This window comes from Protopterus annectens, chromosome 14.part0, assembly GCF_019279795.1.
Source record: "Protopterus annectens isolate FY-2018-M chromosome 14.part0, PAN1.0, whole genome shotgun sequence".
In the NCBI taxonomy this organism is placed as follows: Eukaryota; Metazoa; Chordata; order Ceratodontiformes; family Protopteridae; genus Protopterus; species Protopterus annectens.
This window is the reverse complement of record NC_056748.1, coordinates 481,072,169-481,097,283: the sequence shown is the minus strand read 5'-3', so window position 1 is coordinate 481,097,283 and position 25,115 is coordinate 481,072,169. Positions and strand designations below refer to the sequence as shown.

Sequence of the window (25,115 nt, the reverse complement as noted above, 5' to 3'; positions counted from 1 at the left end):
TGGTACATCTTCCCCTAGACAGTACTTCACTATAAAGCACCAAACAACATATACTGCTTCTTGCATTGTCATAATTAACCTTGCAAACCTCCTATGATTTAGCACACCTTTCATAAATACCTCTACAAAACAAGCATCACACCACCATTAGAAGGTAGCTAGCAGATTCTCAACTTGGCTGTGATTCACAACAGACTAAACAATGTTATGATCCACAACATCCCCCCAGAAAAAATACTCCCCATTAATAAAAAGTTCACAGATAATAAAAACTATGGCACCCACAGTCATAACATACATGGATTGGCAGTAATTCTAGTTCAGAAAATACATTAGTCAGACAGAAGTCTAAAGTACAAACTAACAATTAAAGTTGCCAAACCCCACATCAGAGAGCCAGATCCAGATCAAAACAATTATATTTAACAGTTCTAAATTCCCCATTCTAACTATGACCTCCAGTAGACATACAGGAAAAACAGCAGATAGTGGGGAGGACAGAGTCCATGGACTCCTAATAAGAAGCCCATATGAAATAATACAGCGAACCTTGAAGACAGAGGTCAACCCAAAAGGATGGAGCCCTGACTAGAGAGTGACCCAGGTTCAATTATCAGCTCCAGCACTGGACGAGCCAGAAAAGGAAGGGAAGGACTGAAAGCTTTTTTGGGAAGTGGGTAGTGGGAGATGTCAGCATGTACTCAGGTGTACACAGAGTGGTGACATACCCAGGGTGGAGACTAGATGGAACATAAATTGAGCTAGGAGGGGACGGGCAGGGCTGCTTGGAGGGAATAGCTCTTGTGGAAGTGAGAGGATGGGTTCTCCAGATGCCCCCCCCCCCTGCACCTGGCCAGGTGCATGTGAGCTATGTCCAAGGAGAAAACAAATTGCAAATGACCCTGATGGCGGTCTAGACCATCACGCCCCAATGATGAGAAACAAGTGGGCCAAATGGCCATGAGGCTGATGGTCAGCAGACAGTGGGGGTAGTGGTTTACCATTTTAGATTTTGTATCGGTATCTAAATAGTGCCACAGGGGGTTCTGAAAGTAAAAGTATGCGCTAACAACTTGTTTTAGCGCTGGTAACTAAATTGGAATTACAAGTACCTCCTACAAAACTTAAGGTTGACACACAATATATTTTCAGAAATAAAGAATTTGTTCATTTACAATGTAGTGTTAGCAAACATAATTAAAAAAATGGATATACTTTATGAAAGTGACAGACAGTAATACAAATTTACTTAATACTGCTGTAGTACAATGCAATTTATAAGAAACAGTTAAGAGTATATTATCGTACAACTTGTGTTTAGGATTAATCCTAAATTTACAAGACAGTGTAAGAGGATGGATTATTTGAAGAACAAATGTTAAGCATATTTAATGATATTTTAAGATGCAGATGATGAAAGTTTTAGTTGTTTTACCTGGAGAACATAAAAAGATGTAAAGTTGATTTGACCAAGACAGATACATGGATGCTAAGCTTTGAGCACAAGATAACTTAAGAGCCAGTCTGCTTTACATTCAAATGAATGGAAGGTAATGTGTACAACTTATGGACTCCTTCCAGTCAGGCTACTTCAAAGTGTGGGTTTGGCTCCAAGTTGGACAGAAGCAGAGAGGTGAAGTGAACTGGCAGTTTAATGTACTTTCACAAAACAGAAGTCCCTGTTATATAATTGTGAAATTGTTAAAGTTATGACACTGGTATTAAACCACATTCTCAAGATAGGGTAGTAATGACCATCATTAAAAAAAATAATAATATATATATAGGTTTATATATATATATATATATATATATATATATATATATATATATATATATAAATATATACATACATAATATATATATATATATATATATATATATAGGTTCATATATATATATATATATAGGTTCATATATATATATAGGTTCATATATATATATATATATATATATATATATATATATATATATATATAGGTTCATTTATATATATATATATATATATATATATATATATATATATATATATATATATATATATATATAGGTTCATATATATATATATATATATATATATATATATATATATATATACATATATATACACAGGTTCATAAGTATATATATATATATATATATATATATATATATATATATATATATATATATATATTATATATATATATATATATATATATATAATATATATATATATATATATATATATATATATATATATATATATATATATATATATATATATATATATATATATTATATATATATATATATATATATATATATATATATATATATATATATATATATATATATATATATTATATATATATATATATATATATATATATGTATGTAATATATATATATATATATATATATATATATATATATATATATATATATATATATATATATATATATATATATATATATATATATATATATATATATATATATATATATATATATATATATATATATATATATATATAGGTTCATATATATATATATATATATATATATATATATATATATATATAGGTTCATATATATATATATATATATATATATATATATATATATATATATATATATATATAGGTTCATAGGTTCATAGGTTTATACTAGGCTATCTGCCCTAAGGCATTTATAAGCCTAGCCCAAATTTTTGTGGCTTACGCCACCTTATATGAAAAGTACTGTGCCCATTAGTTTGTTGTGCCTCTGTCCAGCAGTGACACAGAGATGATTCCGGGATAAACCTACGATCTCCCATCCACAGGTCAAGATTTCTCTTGAACAGAGCCAGCGAGGTGCTCTGCCTCACATGGACCGGGATTTTATTCCACAGCATAGGGAGTCTCTGAGTGATAAATCTATCCCTCCAGCACGTCCTATTTATATCCGTGCTAAGGTTTAAGTTGCTTGCTCTAGTGGTTTTGGTGGATTTGGATTTTTTGAGGTGGAGCATGTCCATTAATTTCGGGTTGGACATGGCCTTGTATGTCAGGCACATGTCACCTCTGAGCAGACGGTATGCAACTAAATAGAGCTGGAGTTTCTTCAATCTGGCAGCATATGACAGATTTTGGAGTCCCTTTATCCTTTTGGTGAGGAACTTTTGGGGTCTCTCCAATTGCTGCAGATGTCGGGTGAGATACATCCCGAATGGGGCATTGTACTCTATCATTGGTCTGATAAGTGAAGAGTACAAGGGAACAATGACCTCACTAGATCTGGATGTGAATCCCTTCATGATCAGGTGGGCAATGTAGAAGGTCTTTCTAACCACTTTGGCAACGCGAGTGTCAAAAGAAAGGCCACTGTCAACCTGGGTCCCCAGGTCCCCGATAACCTCTTCTGTGCTTAGTGGATTGCCACCTATATGGTAGCTTGGGGTTACCTTGTTTTTCCCAAAGGGTATGACTATACATTTTTTGGCGTTTAACTTCAGGCCATGGCTCTGGCACCAGCTATCTGTTTACGTGAGTCCCTTCTGAAGGATATCCGTGTCCGAGGCACTTTCCACTATGGCGCCCAGTTTGCAGTCGTCAGCAAACTTTGTCAGCCAAAGTCCTCCCATGTTGGCCTGTACTTCTGAGAAGTAGATGCCGAACAACAGGGGGCCAAGGACCGAGCCCTGTGGGACACCACTTGTGACCGGCTTGGAGTCTGACATAGCGCCAGCAACTCTAACCCTGTGGGTTCTGTCCTTAAGCCAGTTTGCAACCCATCTTGTGACATATGGGTTTACATTTAAGTGGTAAGTTTTTCTACAATACCCGAGTGGGGTATTGTGTCGAAAGCCTTTGCAAGGTCAAGGTAGGCTGTATGGACTGCCTTTCCCTCATCAATGGCCTTGGTGACTGTTTCGAAGAAGTCGACCAAGTTCAAAAGGCATGATCTGCCCTTGACGAAGCCAAACTGGGTTGGGTCCAATGTCTGCAAGTCCCCTACATCTTTGTTTATGAGCTCCATTATGATCCTCTCCATAGCTTTGCAGACTAGACTTAAGCTTATGGGGTGGTAATTACCAGGGTCCGTAGAGGCACCGCCTTTGTGGAGTGGGACCACAGTTGCCATATGCCACTCCTTGGGCACGTATCCTGTGGTAAAGGCTGAGATTAAACAGCTGCCTTATGTGCGGGTTTAATTCCTCATTTAGCTCGTGTAGCACACAGCCGGGGACACCATCCGGTCCCATTGATGCTGTGTTTTTAGCTTTAGAGAGAGCAGCTTTCACCTGCGCATTTGAGATGTCTGGGAGGCTACACTCCGCTGGGATAGTTCTCTCTCCTTTAGGGGGGGAGAGGGGGGTGAAGTTTGCACTGAACCTGTCTGCCAGTATGTTGGCAATGTCTGTGGGTTCAGTGATTTTTGTATCATTTTGGGCTAATTGAGCATATCTGGTAGTTTCCACCCAGGTTCCTAACATAGCTGAAAAAGGACCTTATGATTGTCCGTTGAATCCATGGCAATTTTTCTCTCAAAATTGGCCTTAGTTGATTTTATGAGTGCTCATATTTTTTTACTAATAATGATCAGGGGCGATTTCCCTTTTATGGATTTTGTTCTATCATGTAATAGCTTTCTCCTCTTATTGTAAAGTTTGTTAATGGCTGGGGTCCACCAGACTGGACATTTGCCCTTTGTGGAAAGAGTCTTGGTTTTATTTGGGATTGCCTGATCCATGCAGTCCTGGAGGTGTTCATAGAAGGCATTTGTAAGGGCATCCGCAGCTTGGGTTGTGGTTTCCACTGGCTCAGGGGCCTTGAAGGATTCCACACCAGTCTTGAGTAGTGTGAAGTTTGCTTTAGAGAAGTTCTTCACTGTGGTCATTTTTGTTTGGGGTGGGGGCGGGATGTGGATTTCCAGTGAGATTAGTTTATGATCAGATCTCACCAATGAGGGATATACTTCCAGTGTGGAGCATTTTGTCCCCATGTTTGTGATAATGAGATCTAGTATATTTTCTCCTCTCGTGGGAACAGTGACTAGCTGTTCCATGGCATTTGAATTTATGAACTACAGGAACCGTTGGGCTAGAAAGTTAGGGCTTGAGTAATGTTCCCAGTCTATATTCGGGTAGTTGAAGTCACCTAATATGATGGTGTTTGGAGATACAGTTATACCCTCCAGTGTCTTCAGGAAGGCTGTGTGGGGTTCCTGAGTTTGAGAGGGTGGCCTGTAGCATGCTACAATTTGTAAAGCAGTTTTGCCTATGGTTAGTTGCACCTGGATGGTTTCCGAAGCTTCGTGCGTTGCCACCAACCTGGAGGTGTGGGTATCCTTTATGAATATGGATACACCCCCTCCTTTTGTGGTGTGGTCCGGGTTTTGGGGCTGGAACGCATGATATGAGGTAAAACCTAATAGTGCCGGGGTGCTCTCAGGAGCCTTGAACCAGGTTTCAGTTACAGCACAGACATCGATGTTCTCCATACTGAGAAGGGCCTCGAGTGCGTGCATTTTGAGATTTAGACTTCTGGCATTGAGCAGCATTACCCTCAGTTTCTTCCCATTTTTGTTTTCTAGGGTGGTAGGTTTAGAATTTGAGCCTTGCCTAAAAAGGCACTATGGGGGTGGCAAGAGCCTTAGCCAATATCCGGAATCCCAGGGGTGACAGGTGCAAGCCGTCCCTTGCGAAGCAGCGTGGCTTGTCAAGCATGTCATCCCAGGCAGACAGACACTGGATCCCCTTTGAATGACACCAGACATTAAGCCAATTGTTAAAGCTGATCATCTTGTCTCTATATTGTGGCATCATTCTTGGTGAAGGAAGGATACTGCTCAGGGTCAGGGTCATACCTACCTGTGCTACATAATCAGAGACCTCCTCTATGTCTCTTTTCATGTAGTCCAGGGAGGTATGTCTCAGGTCGTTCACACCAGCATGGACAATGACTGTGTCATATTTGTACTTGCCGTGGAGTGACCCGAGTGCTTGTGTTATGTGGCGGATTCTAGCGCCTGATAGGCAGCTTACTGTGACCCTCTCCTTGTTCAGCCTGGTGAGTGGGACGTCAGTGTGTCTGACTATGGAGTCACCTATGACAAGTATGTTTGGTGTTGTATTTGGCCTTAAGGGCTGTGACTGCTTTGCACACTGCTTTTGTGGTTTATGTGTTGCTTGTGGGGTGTCTTGAGGTAGCAGTTGTTTGGGTGTCTGCTTTGGAGGCCTTTGCTGTTTAGGTAAATTTTTACTCAGAGCCTCCGAGTATGTCTTTCTGTGTTTATGTGTTTGATTCAGTGGTGTGGTAGCATTATGTGAGGCTGGTTTTGTGGTGTGTGTAGTTGCCTCCTCCTGTCTGGTCTTGCCAGTCCTGAGTTGAGAGAGCTCAGCCTCCAGTTTGGCTAAATAGCTGCATCTCTCGCAAGCATTTGTGTTATGTGGGAGGAGGAGAGGGTTGTCTGTGTACATGAGGCAGTTATAACACTGCCTCAAGATTCCCAGATTCACCAGCTGGACCGGAGAGGAGACTGACAACTGACCTTTGGACATGCTAGAATAATATTGGGAATTCCTTAATAATTGAAAACAAGGGCCAGTGGGGAGTGAGGGTGTAGTGCTTTTAATTTTTAGTGCTGACTTGTATAATTGCTTTAGTGAGCAAGTGCCAGGTAACTTGAATGCAATGTGTTACAAGTAAAGTACAGTTTTGTACCTACCATAAATGTAGATGTCCGATAGATATGCAACTGCAGTCATAACATATGGGTTTGTCCTGCCACAGGCAGCCCTCAGGTCGGCCGGATTCCAAAGTCTGGGTCCGACGTCGGCTGATGTCGCATTTCTCTCCGACGTCAGAGCGGCTGGAGTACATAAGCATCAGCCAACGCCATTTTCTTCAGTGTTTCTTGCCCCAGATGCCAGGTGCCCTCCAAGGAAGGCTGTAATCAAATTGGAAGGAAAAAACAGGATTCCAAACAAGTAAGTAAGCAATAAACAGATACACCATAACAGATATCCCCAGCTAAGAGGAACAGGGATAGGAGTGGACCCAAGGCATAGAGGGGTATGGAGGGAGGGAAAATCCGACTGCAGTTGCATATCTATCGGACATCTACATTTATGGTAGGTACAAAACTGTACTATGTCCTTCAAGAATGCAACTGCAGTCATAACATATGGGTAGAATACCATAGCTTAGCTGGGGGAGAAGGAATGCTCTAGGAAAGAGATGGTGTGGCAATCAAACCCTGCAGGACTGCCGAAGCAAAGTCTGCTCTGGATCTGGAGTATAGAGGGAGATTGTAGTGTTTGGAGAATGTATGCACGGAGCTCCATGTAGCAGCTTCTAGAATGTCCTTTGTAGGCACCCCTCTTAAGAATGCTGTAGAGGTGGCTGTAGCTCTGGTGGAGTGTGGTCTGACATTGGCTGGAACACTCTTCCCATGGAAGGAATAACAAAATCTGATGCAATGTCCAATCCATTTTGAAATAGTCCGTTTTGAAATTGCTTTTCCCTGTACTCCAGGGGCGTAAGCTACAAAATGTTGATCAGACTTCCTACTGGTCTTGGTTCTGTCCAGGTAGTAGCGAAGTTGTCTGTAAATGTCCAAGGTATGTAACGGTCTTTCCCCTTTGTTTTCAGGATTGGGGAAGAAAGCAGGCAGATGAATAGCTTGATTTAAAGAAACCCTAGATACCACCTTTGGCATAAAAGTAGGGTTGGTTCTTAAGGAGACCCTGTCTCGGTGAAAGATTATGAACGGTGGTATTGCCATTAGGGCCTGTAGTTCCGAAACCCTTCTTGCTGAGGTAATTGCCAACAGGAAAGCTGTCTTCCATGAGAGGAATTGTAAGTCCACTGAAGCTGCTGGCTCAAAAGGAGGTAGAGTCAGTTTTTCTAGGACAAAGTTTAGGTCCCAAGCTGGCACTGGAGCCTTTCTTGGTGGCTTAATGTTCTTGATTCCCCTAAGGAATTGCCTTAGCAAAGGATGCGAAAACACAGGTGGATCAGTGTTATATCTAGCTGAAATAGCTGAAGCATATATCTTTATGGAAGAATATTTGAGTCCATTCTGAAGCATATCTGCCAAATATTCCAGGATGAGTGGGATGTTCAATAGTGATGCATCATGACTCTTGCTGGTATTCCAAATGCTGAATCTCTTCCATTTTGCCAAGTAAACCTTTCTGGTGGATGGTCTTCGAGCTTCTGTTAATATCCGCTGAACTTCCTTGGAGAGAGATAGATTGAGGTTATTCATGGGATCTCCCAGGCTGTCAGCTGCAGTGTCTGAAGGTTTGGATGCACTGTTTTGAAGTTGTGCTGAGTCAAAAGTAGGGGCCATTGGGGAAGGGCCCACTTCTTGTTGTGACATATGCTCCGTAGTAGTGGGTACCAGTGTTGTCTTGGCCAGTCTGGAGCTATTAGGATACCCTTGGGTCTCTCTGCTTTGATCTTTAGTAATACTGTGGTCATCAGTGGCAGAAGTGGGAATGCATAGATTTTTTAGGAAGTTCCAGTTGAATGAAAGAGCATCTATTTTCCAAGCTTGTGGATGATATGTCCTTGAACAGAATTTTTGTAGATGATGGTGGAGGTGAGAGGCAAATAGGTCTACTTCTGGCCTGCCCCATGTCGAGGTGAGTTGTGTGAAGATCTTTGGGTGTAACCTCCACTCGTGAGGATCTATGAAATTCCTGCTTAGGCTGTCCGCCAGCACATTGTCTTTGCCTGGAACAAACTGGGATTGTAACTATGTTCAGGCTCAGTGATTTTTCCCAAAGACTCATTGTCAGTCTGCAAAGGGGGTAGGAATGGATGCCCCCTTGCTTGTTTATATGCCACATCACAGTGGTGTTGTCTGTCCATATCAGTAAATGGCCTTGTTGAAGTTGTCGAAAGGCCTCGATGGCATGCATTACTGCCAGCATTTCCTTTTGGTTTATATGCAGATGTGTTTCCTTTGGAGACCATTGTCCTTGTATACATCTGCCTTCCATGTGTTCCCCCCATCCAATGTCCGAGGCATCTGTGGTCATGGTCTGTGTTATGAGGCTTTTTGAATGACATACCTGTGTTTGCCTGGCTTACCGAGGCCCACCATAGGAATTCCTTTTGTAGGCATGGAATGAGCGGAATGGTTGTCTCCAAGTTGTTGTTGTGCTGAGACCATAGGCTTTTTAAGTACCATTGAAGCTTTCTCATGTGTAATCTTGCTAATGGAACCAGGAGAATGCAGGATGCCATGTAACCCAGGGCCTGTAGGAATCTCCTTGCAGTCATCTGGGTGAGTTTTGCCAAACTCTTGAAATAATGAGTTAACTTCTCTTGCTTGTCTTCTGTCAGGTAAGCCATTTGAGAGGCTGTGTCTAGATTGGCTCCTAAGAAGGTTATTTGCTGGGATGGTTGAAGCCTTGACTTTTGAAAGTTGACTGTGTATCCCAGAGCCTGAAGTAATTGTATGACATAGTTCAAGTTTTTTGTCAACATTAGTTTGTCGTCCGCTTGTATAAGGCAGTCGTCCAGGTACGGGTAAATTTGGATCCCCTGGAGCCTGCAATGAGTAATTACTGAAGCCAGGCATTTTGTGAATACTCTGGATGCAGTAGATAATCCAAATGGCAATGCTGAGAATTGATAATGCTCTGGCCCTGCAAGAAATCTGAGGTATCTTCTGCAGCTGTGTCTGATAGGGACATGCAGGTATGCCTCCTTGAGGTCCAGAGTAATCAGCCAAGACCCCTTGCCCAGCATGGGAAGGAGTTGGTGTAGAGTCAGCATTTTGAACTTTGGTACTATGAGAAAAGTGTTTAATGCGGACAAATCCAGTATTGGTCTCCATTGAGTTTCTTTTCTTGGAACAAGGAACAGTCTTGAGTAAAACCCCTGGCCTTGTTCTTGTTGTGGTACTCTTTCTATTGCTTTCATCTGAGCAAGCAGAAAAATTTGCTTGATAGCCTCTGCCCTCTGGTTTTGTGGTAGGTTTGGCATGCCCTGTTTTCTTGGTAAGGTATGAAAATGGAACCTGTAACCTTGGTCTATAATGTCCAAAATCCATTTGTCTTTTGTCAATCTGTGCCAACTGTCTGAAAACAGAGATAATTTTCCACCCAAGGGTGCTTCTATTTGTTCCTTGGTTGGCGGACGTAGAGGAAAGTCATTGAGATTGTGTCTGAGGGGCGGGTGAGACCCCTGTGTCACTTCTTTGATTTGCTGGCTGCCATTGTCGTCCCCTGTAAGGGCCTCTGTATTGTCCTCTTCCTCGGCCACGCCTGTTTTTACCCCTTTGAAATTTTTCAGGATTAGGAAAGGACCAGTTTTTTGAAGGCCAATTTCTGCTGAATCTGGGGGGGCTGAACCTGGAGGAAATCTTTGACCATCTGAACTGATTTTGCTTTTTCCTTGATGGACTTTAAACACATCTTTAGCATTAGCACCAAAAAGCTTGTTCTTTTCCAAGGGTGCATCCAGAAGTTTTGCCTTAACATGATCTGGTAGAGGCTGTTCTTTTAACCATGCATGTCTGCGAATGACTGCCCCTGTCATAGCTGCCCTACATGAAGCTTCCAATGCATCATATCCACACTGCAGAAAGTGATTGCTGACTTGTTGAGAATTATGTACAGCTTCCTGCAAAGACTTCCTGTCTAAAGGGTCAGGAGAGGCCAATGTTTTCTGTAAATCATCTAACAGGTAATCCTGATATTGTAACATATGAAAAAGGCAATTCAAAGCTCTCATAAAGTGGTGGAGGTGTAAACCTTTTTCCCCCATCTCTCTAATGACCTAGCTTCCCTGTTGGAGGGCAAGGGATTTTTAGAGGTGGAAGCTGAAACACCTTTAGGTCCCTGAGAAATAGTTTCTAAATCAACAGTATGGGCCCTGAATAAATGGGAATGTGTTTCTGGGACCCTGTAATATCTGTCTGGCTTGGCTGGAGCAGGAGGAAGAGAATCAGGGGTAACACTGGAGTCAGAATATAGATCATCCAAAACATCAAGCACAGGAGGAATAGCTAAGGGCCTGTGCTGGGGCTTTTTAAGGAAGGTTCGAAGGCGCTTTCTGGAATCAGAATATTCCTGGCCTTGCCACTTGAAATGTTCCCTAAAACAAATATACTCAGGAGGGGAGGCTGAGGGGATGGAATCCTCTGCATCTGAGTCTTCATAGGTCTGAAAGAGCTCTTCCTGGCCCTCGGAGTGGACAGAGTCCTCAGAATCTTCATCTGAGGGGATAGGTTCAGAGGGTTCAACCCAGGGCCTCTTATCAGGAGGAGGCTGGGATCCTCTCTCAGGATGGGCCTGTGAACCTCTTATCATGGAAATTAAGTCTGCGGCCATAGACATGATTTGTGTCTCAGGAGTAGTTTGAGGTAAGGCTTTTGCTGTAAGGTGCCTAGTCTTGCTGGCTGCCTTAGCCCGAGTGTAGGCCTTAATAGACATGGCCATAGGAGGCCTGGCAGCTCCACGTGCAGGAGTGACCTTATCTACAGCAATGGTCTCGGGCATTTCCTCGGTTTCAGTATCCGGAGGAAAATCTACAACTGGCGTCGGAGTGGTATCTGTTATTGGAGTCATCGGTATTGCGGTGTCTTCGGTTCGGAGCGGTGGAATAACCATCTCAGGGGGAACCGGAGCACTCGCGGTAGGTTTTGGCGTGGAGTCGGTGGTAGACGTGGGCTGAGGATGTCGGTCCCGGTCTTTTCGTTTCTTGGGAGTTTGCGATGTCGGAAGTTCCGACGGCATTGTATACGCAAATTTTTCGCCGAAAAAGTCTTCAGCGAACTCCGCCCGGCGCCTGAGTGTGCGCTTATTGAAGCGAGCACAGGCGACACAGGCCGAGACGTCGTGGTCTGGGCCAAGGCAAGGAAGACAGTAAGAGTGGAAATCCTTATGAGGTATTTGTTTACCACAAGACAGACAATTATTAACTTTTTCAGTAATTTCTGACATCGGCTGAGGCAAGAAAAGGTCCCCAATGGGGTACTTAGCTTTTTTGATGACTTCGGATTCGAAGAATACAGGAGCTGACCGACCGGCACTTGCGAACTGCTTCTGCTTCGGGCACCGCGCGGCAAGAAAGACTGAAGAAAATGGCGTCGGCTGATGCTTATGTACTCCAGCCGCTCTGACGTCGGAGAGAAATGAGACATCAGCTGACGTCGGACCCAGACTTTGGAATCTGGCCGACCGAGGGCTACCTGAGGCAGGACAACCCATATGTTATGACTGCAGTTGCATTCTTGAAGGACATCTAAATGCAAAAAGGACAAACAATAACTTTCAAGTGAAACAAGGAAATAGTACAGTAAGCAATGCAGATATCACTAGTGATCCACAGAAGCGCTGAGAAGCCGCGTATTAGGTGGAATTAGCTTCCAGGGAAATAACAAGCAAACAACAAGCATATAAACAAAGCTAGATTCAGCAGGCCTGGATCTAGTCTATGCTAGAGCAAACAAGGTGTACCAATTTCAGTAAGATACAGTTCAAATATTCAGGCACTATAAACCTCTAACCAGAAATTCCCAGCTCAGAAGGCAGAGTCCAGCCTCTTCTCCCACAAGAGTGCAGACCACGAACCTTCTTAATGTAAAATAACTGGCCTGAAGCCCAAGTGCCTAAACCAGAACTAATACCCTTGGACACTGGGCTCTCAATCAGCAGTTCCCAACTTAGGATGAAAGCTACCTGTCCTGCCACCACAGTGCTTGCCACAAACCTTCCTAATGTAAAACAACTGGTCTGAAGCCCAAGTGCTTAATCCAAAAGACTTAGAATGATAGCTACACTTTAATCAAAATACAACCAAGCAGTAATAAATACAATTGAATACTTTAGAGAATGTCTGGATTAGTGCTCAAGTTACACAAACAAAGCTAGATCCAGCAGGCTCGAATCCAGTCTATGCCACAGCAAACAAGGCGCACCAACTTCGGTAAGAAGCAGTTCAGATATGCATGCACTATAAGCCTTTAACCAGAAATTCCCAGCTCAGAAGGGCCGAGTCCAGCCTCTCCTCCCACAAGAGTGCAGACCACGAACCCTCTTAATGTAAAATAACTGGCCTGAAAGCCCAAGTGCTTAAACCAGAAGACATTAATGGACTTCAAATAAAAATGAAGGGGTGACATCAATAAATACATATACTTTGGGGAAAATGAAGATATAATGAACAGCGTGATAAGGGAGACAGATGTGCTTCTCCACTGTACTGTCTTAAGGAAGTCATGAATGTTTGCCGGCAAATTTGACTGTTTCAAAAGATGTTGTTTTGAAGCATCTAATGCAAATTACTTCTCAAAGATCCTGATTAGTAACCAAGAAGTAGATTTAGTTAAAGACTACAAAACAGGATTACTAGCCTAAATTAAGTTGTGATGAAAATATTCAACAGAAACTCTTGGAATCTTAAATGAAATTCTCACACAACTAAATAAGATGCAGTCACCTTAACTGACATTAAAATACAAATAAGTACTAAAAGCAATACAGCATAAATTTTGTTTTAATTTTACAATTCTGAAAGAGGATGCCAATGTATTAAAAATGTTGCAAGATCACAGACTAAGAAATGGAAGACTGATGTTATTTAGAAAAACTTGCACTGTATAACACTAGGATTATATCATGAGGTGGTGTAAACATGTTCTTTAACCTCATTTGGAAAGATGCAAGAAGATTGCAAAAAAAAAAAAAAAGTTTCAAACCCTGGGAATGAGTTCTGCATGTGAACAGCTTATGCTGCCTTATTTAACTGACAGCTCATATCAGCTGAAATCCTTGTCTGGGAAGTTGACCACTACTGGCCATCACCAACCAAAATAATGCATGAACAGGGAGCCATTCATGAATGGAAAGATATTTTGCTGAACTAGTGGATTTTAGTGGCAAGTTTTATTGAACGTGCTACTGGTTGAATGTGTGACTGTGGAGTTGGCACAAAGTATAATGGGGGCAAACCCCCATGCTGGGGGTTTCCCACAACACAAATGCAGGCTTTTAATCCAATTCATTTGAGGTGGCCAAAGTGCCAGACACAGCATAACTGTCTGGTAACAGTAAAGCAAAAAATGGCATGTTAAGTGCAATAAAGTTGGTTGCAGTGTGTGAAGAAATGTCTAATCAATGTATCAGACATTACATTTCTACGCAGTCTAAAAAGTAATGTACAGTAGGAATAAAGAAGTTATGTACTCACCATAACATTCCATGAGAGTTGTTCATCTCGCCTTCATTCTTACAGATGTGTTCGGAGCCGATCCTCGGCTCCAAGTTGGCCTACTACAAAGCTCAAGGTCTTCAGACAGCTTGAGCCTAAGTTCCTATCCCATGATGTATCTAGAGTTACCTCAGATCTTGTTTGCTGCATATAATACCATGTGCCATTCTATCATTCTTTAGGAGAAAATCCATAGAAAGATTGAGCAACTAGTATCTCGGTCCTCAAAAAACCCTGGAGGGGGTAGGAGGGTGGGAAGCAAGAATGAAGGAGAGATGAACAACTCACATGGAATGTTATGGCGAGTACATAACTTCTTTAACGTGAAGTTGTTCCATCTCGCATTCATTCTTACAGATGGGTAGCGTCCCAAGCACCATCTTTCTCGGGTGGCTCACGGGAGTATGTTTTTCAGGACAGTGGAACCAAAGGAGGCCCTGTCCCTGGAGGCCTTGTCAACTTTGTAATGAGTGATAAAAGTATGAGGCTTTGACCAAGTGGCTGCTGCACAAATATTGTCTATAGGAAGCCTAGTAGAAAAGGCAGAAGATGTGGACACTGCTCTGGTAGAATTACCCTTAATTTTGTGTTGTAAAGGTAAATTAGCAGCTGAATAAGTAAATGTGATACAATCATAACCATCTAGACAGTGTTGTCTTTGCCACTGGCATACCTTTTCTGGAATCTGAAAAGGAAACTAAAAGCTGTTCTGATTTTCTGAACTCTCTTATTCTATCCAGGTAAAATCTGAGCTGTCTATGAACATCAAGCTTGTGCAGCATATACTCTAAGTTGTTGATGTGTTTGGGAAAGAACACTGGTAAATCTATGATCTGGTTAAAGTTAGCTTCAATACAAACTTTGGGTAAAAATGAAGGATTTGTACAGAGGGACACTGTCAGCATGAAAAATCAAATAAGGAGGCTTTATGGACAAGGCCTGTAGCTCTGACACTCTAAGGGCAGAAGTGACGGCTACTAAAAAGTAGATAGTCTTCCATGACAAATATTTCAAATCACATGAGGAAGCTGGTTCAAAAGGTGGGAGAACAATGCATGGAAGCATAAAATTTAGACTCCATGGGGTATAAGGGGATTTCACAGGTGGTCGGAGATGAAAGGTCCCTTTGAGAAAGGCTTTGGATAATTTGAGACACATTATGTGCAATCCTTCAAAGCAAAGGTGAAAATTAGAGATAGCGGCAAGTTGAACCCGAACTGTTGCTGCTGCAGCTCCTTTATTGAAAAGCATAGTCAAACTCTAATATGGAGGAAATAGGAGCTTGGTAGGGATCAATGTCATTTTGAGAAGCCCATATAGAAAATCCTCTCCATTTTGCTAAGGTATAGCTTCCTAGTAGAGGACTTATGAGAAGGTATCAATATATGCTGCATTTCATTTGAGAGGTTATGGAATCTGGCTATGTTGGGAACTGGAGCAGCCAAGCTGTCAATTTCAAGGACTGAAGAGAGATGAAGAGCTCCCTACGAATGCGTCAGAAGGTCTGGAACTGGGTCCAGAATCCAAGGCTCTTCCAACAGATGAAGTCGAAGGAAGGAGAATCAAATCTGACGAGGCCAATGAGGGGCTATTAGAATGATGGTCCTTCCCAGGGCTTTTGCTTTCTGCAAAACTTTGGAGACCCGGAGGCCAATCGTGTACAAGTGCGTCCCTTGGGGCTTCTTCCCAGAGGGGGAATCAGGACAAAGTAGCTTCTGCATTTTGTGTTCATGTGCAAAAAGGTCGTAGCAAGGCTGGCCCCACCTGCGGAAAATTCTCTCAGCTATCTCTTTGAGGGACCACTCATGAGGTAACAAAATTGCCCTGCTCAGTTAGTCTGCTAACACGTTGGATTTCTCCGGGATGTGTGTTGCTATCAGAAAACGCTGGGTGGATGCAGCCCACTGCCATACTCTTAGGGCCTCGTGACAAAGGGGATAGAACCTGGCTCCTCCTTGTTTGTTCAAGTACTAGACCACCAAAATGTTGTCTGTCTGAATCGCAATTGTTCCCAGAGGAAGACTGTCCTGGAGGTACTGCAATGCTAAAAGTACTGCTCTCATCTCCAGGACATTGATATGCAGATGCATCTCTTGTTCGGTCCATGTGCCTTGGGCTATTCTTCCCTGAAAATGCCCCACCCTATCAGAGAAGCATCCATGGTCACTGTGGCTAGCTAGGGTAGGACAAAAGGACGACCTATCATTACATGGAGAGGTCAACCACCACTGAAGATTCTTTTTGCATGTGTTTGTGATCATTATGAGATGAGACGATGGGGGCTCTTGGTAAGACCATTGAGTGAACAGCCACTGCAGAATCCGCATGTGCATGTGACCCAACGGTATCGCTAATACTGCAGCTGCCATCATGCCTAACAATTTTAGCACTTCTGATGCTGGAGCCTGGTCTTTGAATAGGATGTTGTGGACCTGCTGACCAAGTAGTAAAACTTTCTGCTGGAAGTCTCAAAATGGTGGTGGTGGTGTCCAATTCTTCTCCAATAAAAACGATATGCTGCGATAGTGAAAGCATTTTTTTCTGAATTTTTTGTAATGCCCAGATGATTGCAAAGAGTAAGAGTGGTGTCCCTGGCTTGTATTAGCGGATGCTTGGTGGTGGCAGTGAGGAGCCAATCGTCTCTAAGTATGGAAACACCTGGAATCCTAAACACCTCAGGCGAGCCGTGACTACTGCCATACATTTGGTGAACACTCTTGAGGGCTGTAGTGAGACCCAAGGGCAGGGCTTGAAACTGGTAATGGATTGGCTCCCAGCCGGAAGCGCAGATGATCCCTGGATGGTCTGGCCATTTTTATATGGTAGTATACATCCTGTAGATCTATCGAGGACATCCAATTGTCTTTCCCTAAAAGGGAAGTATCGACTGAAGTGTGACCATCCGGAACTTCTCTTTCTTGACAGATCTGTTTAGACTGCTGAGGTCCAAAAAAGGTCTCCAGTCCTGCCTTTTTTGGAACTAAAAAGAATCTTAAGTAAGTTCCGGATCCTGTCTGGTATGCTGGGACTGGTTGGATGACTCTTTCTTAGCAATGTTTGGACCTCTACTGTTGCTTGCTCCCTGTAACTGGGTGGAACATCTGGGACTTTTGTTGTCAATGGAGGGGGAGTGGCGAAAGGAATGAAATAGCCTCTGGAAACTATACTTTGTACCTAGTTGTCGTTTATTTTGAGCCAGGCATCTGGATACAAAGATGAGTGACCTTCGACTGCCTCCAGAGTAGGACAGTTGGGCCTCCTTTCAGGAGTGCTTGTAGGGCTTCACAAAGAACTGGTCTCTGTCACCCTGGTTTTGTGGACCCCCTCTGACGCGAAGGCGGCATCTTCCATTATTGCCCCCTCCTCTGCCCCTGGAGGGGGGTTCACCACGTGTGTCTAGAAAGGCTCATTGAGATTTTCAGAACCACATCTCTCCTCCCTTTTGACCCTTGGGGTAGGGTCTGGTAGGGGTGGAAAAACAGACTCCGACGGCAGACAGTCTTTCCTTCCTGCTCACACCTGGTCAAAGTTTCCTTCACTTTAGGTCCGAAAAGGGACGAGCCAAACAACGGGGTGTTGACAAAGGATGGTTTAAAGGGGTCCACGAAGGAACACAAGCGCATCCAGGAATGTCCCGAGAGCAATTCCTGTACCTGCTGCCCTACTTGTTCCATCAGCTGCATATGAAATGAGAAGCCTGGATGAGTTAACTTTGGAACTGAGGGCAGCAAGCTGGGAGGCGACTTTGTCTGAATCTCCTGCAGCTACTGCACCCTGAAGAGCATCTCCAAGTTCTTTTAGGAGACCTCTCTGCAGTCATGTAAAATGAGTGAGATAGTTCAGTGAATGCAAGGCAAATATGTCGCTAAACTGTATGTGAGCTTCCCATATCTATCCATGATACTAGAATCTGTTAGGAGGATGGATAGAGGAAGAAGTTTCTGACATCTCCTTTTTGGTGGCTGACGCCACCACCATGCCATCAACTGTCACTCCCTTGGTAAGGAAAGACATTTCCTGGGGGGCAGAAATAAATTTATTAGGCCTCCTAGGGACAGGCTCCATGGTGTCCGGAGACTCCCACACCCTTCATGAGACCAGCTCCAGGAGCTCATCGAAGGGTGGAGACACCCAAGAGGTGGAGGGTTGAGACCCAAAAGCCTTCAGGAGAACAGACTCAACTTCAGTAGGGTTGATGGACTTCCAGTCACCCCTCTGCCTAAGGATTTCTAATATTTTAGCAAATGAGATATCCTCAGAGGGGGACCCTTCTGATTCATCCAAGTCGGTATCAGATGTGCGAGACTCCTGCAGGGAGTCTAGGTGCTTCCTCTTACAAATTCTCTTCCTGGGAACCTCAGGGGGAATTTCTGGTGAGGTCTCGGAAGAGCAGGGGCCACCCAATGGGGCTTCCTGAGGCTCAGGGTCTCTACGCTTAGAAAGGATCTGTGAAGAAGTGGACACAGGCGCTTTTGGGAAGGAGGTAGTTGGACCTGAAGTTGTAGATGTCTTAGGAGACATCATTCTCCTCATGGCTTCGAAGGCACCCCTGCTCCTATGAGAAGGGAAAGCTGGATCCGAAGGAACCACCGATCCCCTCGGCACCAGCACAGTGGATTCTGAACCAGACGTAGGAGTCGAACTCATCCGAGCAGAGGCCCCGAGAGGCAAATTCAGAACAGACATGTCGGTCCGACTATCCTCCCCAGACCTGACAGGAGAGTGTCGGCTTCTAGACTCAATTGGTGCTGATGAAGTCCGAGTAAACAGAGCCAATGGCACTGGAACAGGCGTCAGCTCCGAAGGCTCAATAATCACCAGGTCCGACTCCTCCGGCTCCGAAGGCCCGATATGGCTCGGAGAAGGAAAAGTCGATGGCATTACAGTTTTAGGCTCCAAAACCACCTGGGTCGGAGCAGACAAAAATTTAGCGAATGACTGTGCCTGTAGCAACTTCTGCACCACACGATCCACATCCAAATGGGACAGGCTGTTAGAGGACTGAGATGAATGGATGGATGGAGGCACTGACTACAAAATAGGTGACTTTAGAACTTCGGACACCAGCTCCAAGACTGGGGACAGACTCAGAAAAGACAAGATGCCCAGCTCCGAGGGCTGTAGAGCAGACAGACTCTCTCTTAAATTTTTTTTTTTTTTTTTTTTTTACTTCCAAAGAAGAAGCCTTAGACTTCCTAGCTGTACCCAGGTCACTCAAAGCTTCTGAAACAACGGTTTAATAAGTCCTATATCTAGGAGTTTTCTTTTTCCCTCCTGAAGAATTCTGGATGAAAAAGAATGACAAATGGAGCAGCTTTCCTGAAAGTGTAAGGTTCAGAGACAATCCACGCAATTAACGTGACTGCCACAGACATCTTCTGTCCACATTTTGGACACTTTTTAAATCCTGACTTAGGATGCTTATCCTTATCTTGGTCAGCCATAATCAAATATACAAACAACCTACTGGACTTTAAAGAGACTAGCACACCCAAACAATTAGCAAAGTTAAACTAGTAAAGCTAAATTGTCTAAATAAGCCCTAAATTAAACATGGGCTGAACAATATACAAATGAACTATTCAAAAACACACTAACTACTTATCTAACTACAAGCTATATAATGACTTAAAGGCACACCAAAGGGAAGAGTAATATTAAAGGCCTATAGAAAAAACAAGGCCAAAAAGAGAAGAAATATCTCTACTAACAAGCTATAAGGCTATCTCTATTAAAGACTATTATTGCTGTGCAAGGAACCTCCGATCTATTGCAGCGGCAAACTAGATCAGAGGTAACTCTGGGTGCATCATGGGATAGAGACTTGGCCTCAAGCTGTCTGAAGACCTCGAGCTTTGTAGTAGACAGACACAGAGTCGAGAATTGGCTCCGAACCCATCTCTAAGAACGAATGGCGAGATAGAAATTCACATAACTTGTCTAGTTTTATGACAACTCCTGAAGCTGCAGTCATTTCATTACATTTCAGTGTTAGTGTTGTGTATTTTACTTCAGATAAAATGCCTAATTTTCAAGCACTCCTACATGTGAAGAAAGGCATGTCTTGTTACAGTTAACAGTCAGTCTCCCTTTATAGCAGGGTTTTGTGTATTTCATGCTTTCAGGCCCAATACCAGCTGTGTTGGAGTACCCATACACTTTTTTTGATACCCGATAACCATTTAAGATTCCTCAGTGTTCTAAATTACCTCCTTTATTTTGGGCAGCTTTAACCACCCTTCAGTGAACTAGGACACCTATACCTCTCATATACGATATGCCCAAAAATTCCTAAACTTAAGATTCCTTTAAGCAGCTGGAAAATAAACCTACTCAGTGCACTGTAGTTTTGATCAGATTCTTACAGATATGGCCACCTCTTTCACTAATCTTCTCGTATCTCCTTACCTAGTGAAATCTTACCATTAACTTATGACCTACTCCCCTTTAAATCTCCCAAAAGCTCCTACAGCAAACTTTACTAAATTTAAGGACTACAAAACATGCCGACCTCAATCTAGTATGTGATGAAATATCAAAATTCACTTATGATTTTACCTCCCCAGACCTAATACAGCAGCAAGATTCACTAAACAATTATATACCCATTTAGAAAAAAATGCATTGAGCAAGCAGTCCCCAAAAGAACAAAGCATCATGGGAAATTCAAAAACAAACCATCCTTTTCCTCCATCACCATAAACAAACTATACAACAAATGAACTTTTAAATTATTTAGTGGAGTCAAAAACCATCATTCTCTAGGATATCAAAAGAACTTCGGTTGACCTCTGAAGCCAAAGAATTATAGATCCTTCTTTTAGTTACATTAAAAAACTAACAGAACCTATTCATAACTGAGCTACCTGTTCTGACCTACCAGATAATACAAATATATTTGCAAGTAAATTTAGTGCCAACTTCACCTCTCAGACGTCTATACAGACCCTTAAAATACCTAAATATCTTACTTCCCCAATCATCTCAGTATCAGGATCACATTTAATGGCCAAGTATGTATTCAAAAGAAATTTACTCCGATTTCAGTGACTCTCCAACTATGAATTACATAAAACGACATACATACAACTATTAAGAATAAGACAAATGACATGCATGCAGCTATTTATAACAAGACAAAAAAAATTAATACATATACTAAATTTACCCTCAAATGCTTATGTAATGAAATAAAACTGCATACGCTAACAATGCTTACAATACTATCCTCTGATTTTGAATGAGATGCCACTGATGCCAATGTACATTTCCATTTCTCTTATTACATCAATGTACTTTTGCCGTTATATTAATGCTTATGTAACTTGTACATCTGGAGCTTTTCTCCCACGGGCTTACAACCAGACGGACTATCCCAGTAAACAAATGTAAAATAAATAAAACTATACATACAAGGTGCAAAGTCCAACTCAGTGCAAGAAATACTGAAATAAACTCCGAAAGAAACCAGAATCCTCAGAGGCTTGGGAAAAAGAATACCAACATAACAAGCTTAGTTAACAGTTCATGAACTTGATGGCCTGTGGAAAAAAAACTGTTCTTATATCTGCTCGTTTTGGTGTGCATTAATCTACAACTCTTGGCTGACAGCAATAGTTCAAAAAGATGGTAGCCTGGATGAGAAGGGTCAGTGATTATCTTCCCTGCCCTTTTCATGACTGTGGAATAGTACAGGTCCTGTAAGGAGGGCAAACTAGCACCAATGATATTTTCAGCAGACCTAACTATTCTACATAACCTATTTTTGTCATGAATAGACAGAGATCCAAACCACACTGTTAAGGGGATGAGCTGAGAACAGATAATTTACTAAAAGTTCTACCAAACCAAAAATACTTCTACAATGGGATCCGATAATACACCTGGTTGCCTAATTAAAACTGTTAAACATGCCCTTGTACACATACTCTGCAAACTGTTTATCTCAACTACAGGTTTTCTTCACGAGTGGAGCACAACAGTGTCGACTCCCCCTGCATAAGGGTGGCCTTACAACTGACCTAGGTAATTACAAATCCATCATACTTGCAAGCCTCATATGCAAACCCAGTTAACCAAAGACATAAATGTCTTGGATCTCTGCAGTCTCTGGTCAACCAATGTCCTGGGGACAAAAGTGAGTTAAAGTGGAACAGTCTGAAATTGCCAGTGTCTGGGACCTTCCAAGTGAAGAAACTTCCTAGACAGTCCGGTGATTTTTATGGAAGTAAAAGCACTGCAGATGTACAAACAGCACATCTAATCTCTTTGAAGAGACATGGGAAGATGGACTGTACAGTGACCATGTAAAAGGGACCACGAAGTCTGATGCTTCAGATCAGTTGTCTGACACCAACATCAGTCCTCTGCTACAACTTCACAGACAGCTTTTGTTGAGGAGCTTGAGCATCACCACCTTTGTGCAGTACTTCTGATGAGATGCAACACTGGGAATGGTAAAAAATAAAAATAAAAAAAAGAATCTGCATGGAGGAAGAAAGGGACTGAGCAAACTTTACATATGCTCCTGAGGAGTGTCAGATTTTTTCCCTGGACTTAATCATGGAATGTGAACCACCCTCCCTGAATGGCTTCACTGGCAAATAGTCAAAGGATTTAGAACAGTTAATGATTTTAGCATCCTAGAGATCAATGGATTATAGCCCTCTAGGCACATGACCCTGCTGGAAGGTAATCTGGGATGACAGCCACCTCCAAGCCCCTTCTTGTTGCTGTGCAGGGAGAGAAACCAAAAAAAAAAAAAAATCACATCTAGCTCGGTGTCTTAGCAAAAGAATGTGGAGCAGGGTGAAATTTCACACCCACATCTATCAGGATCTGACCAGTTTTCTTTGTTCCACAGTGCTGTATTAACTTCGGACCCAAAGAGTCCACTGAAGGGAGGGTCTAAAAAGATCATGACTGTATCCCCACAGCAAAGTGGGTAAGAGTTCAAGTCTTGGGGTGTCTCTCCCTAGGAGTGCATCTGAAGTGCAGACAGGAGACATGTAATGAAACTGTCAGTTTATAACAATGGCAAAAGCAGACAGAGGCTACATCATCTGTGCGAGTGTTGTTCCACAAAAGTGCAGAGATGCAAGCCCAACCACTGAAGACTTAAAAGGGGAGCATGGGAAAGACTAAGACAAAAAATATATCATGTACTATCTGTCCAAGTAACAGACATACCAACCACAAATCTTACCACACAGGTAATCAAAGGGCATGACTAGAATGATCAGAATGAGGGGTAGCACCTGTAGGCTCAAAGTGATAAAATAAATGTTTCACTTCCTTTTCATTAAGGAGAAAGTTACAAGGGCACTTACTACACAAAGCCTTGACTAACAAGAAAGCAAAGTCCTACAATAATTAAATAAAAACAGACATGGAATAAAACAAATGGAGGAGCAAGACAATCTAAAAGATAGCAAACATAGAGGAGTTTTGCATCAAAGCAAGTGTTTTCCTCCAAAAAATAAAGAAGCCTGGAGCCACACAATGGGCAACCAAACTTCTTTGGTAATGGCACTCCATGCACAGTACCAAGTGCTTAGCAATCCCAAAACCTGTTGTGTCAAACCTATTTTTTCCTATAGCCAGAGCTCTCCGAAGTCAGATCATACCCATCAAGATCTCGCATTCTGCACAATTTCCTTAGTACTGTCTTTTCAAACCACTGTAAGACAATACCATTGAATCCACTACTTTGTCCATTATAGAACCGTACAAACTACTGGTCATACTTCAATGTTGAGGTCTGAATCTATGACTCATCACGATGTGCAGTAAAATAAAAGTTCTAACAAGATACAATTACAGTGAGAAAATTGACATGGAAGTGGTTAATAAGACAAGACAGACGTCAGTCAAGAATTTGCTTACTCTCTGCAGTCCTCTAGTTACCTCTTTATGTGCAGCAGAATTGGACTCCCAGAGTCGCTGAACCTTCCCAAACGTTACATTGGTGCAGTCAGATAAGCCACTCAGAAAGGTACCACCAGATTTTTCAGTAAGCACACCATCTTCTTCCTCTTCAAGGAATGGAGAATCTTTTGGGAGTTCCTTCAGGCTTGAGGACAGTGACCCTGACTGTAATTCATTATGAAGTTTTAGGCTGTCTACAGTCAGGTCACTATTCACTAGAAGGGAAAAATACAAACAGGAAAGTTAAGTTCAAATAGGAGTTTTAATAAAACTGTGTCAGCACAAGAAAATAACTCAAATTCCCAAAGATGCACTGTACTTTGAACACACAAATACACTAATCATGAAACCAGAGAAAAAACGGTACACACACATCGGGATACTATTTAATCCCACTTATCTAGTCACAGAGGGGCACAAGACTAAACAAGGTTACCATCAGTAACCTGGAAAAAAAAATCCATCCACAACCTTTTTTTCCCCCCATTTTTGCACATGGAGTCAAGGTTTCACCACAACAGTGACAATCATCTATCCTTGGTATAATCAAGTACATACATAAGTTTATAACACACACGAAAAATGAATGTGTGTTCCTATATATGCCATGCGAAGTCCAAACAAAAAAACAAAAAACAAAAAAAAAAACACACGTGCATATATAGACGGACAAGTTTATTTAAATAACCAAATGAATATATATCCCACTTGGCTTTTCTCAGGCAATTCACAAAACATTTATACTATTTACAGTGACTTAGAAAAAGTAGTTATGTCTTACCATAACGTTCCATCTGTATTGTTTATCCTCGTTCAGTCATTACGCATGGGTATCTGTTCCAAGCTCGGAACAGAGCTGGCCATTTTCCAAGCTCGCGTCAGCTTCAAACTCTCAAGCTAAACTCTTACCCACAATCCCCCTCTCCCCGTTACCTCAGATTGAGTTTGCAAGTCAAAGAAGGTAGAGGCTACCCTCTGGTCAAATAACTT

General features: G+C 42.2%; 1 protein-coding gene across 1 annotated transcript in view; it reads right to left on the bottom strand.

Moving 5' to 3' along the window:
• Positions 1-25,115, bottom strand: part of RRP12 (ribosomal RNA processing 12 homolog) — a 1,805,151-nt gene that overhangs the window by 1,719,570 nt on the left and 60,466 nt on the right. The window contains exon 2 of the mRNA XM_044056239.1: positions 24,105-24,340. Within this exon, the coding sequence (XP_043912174.1) occupies positions 24,105-24,340 (236 nt within the window). The remainder of the gene's footprint in view (positions 1-24,104; positions 24,341-25,115) is intronic.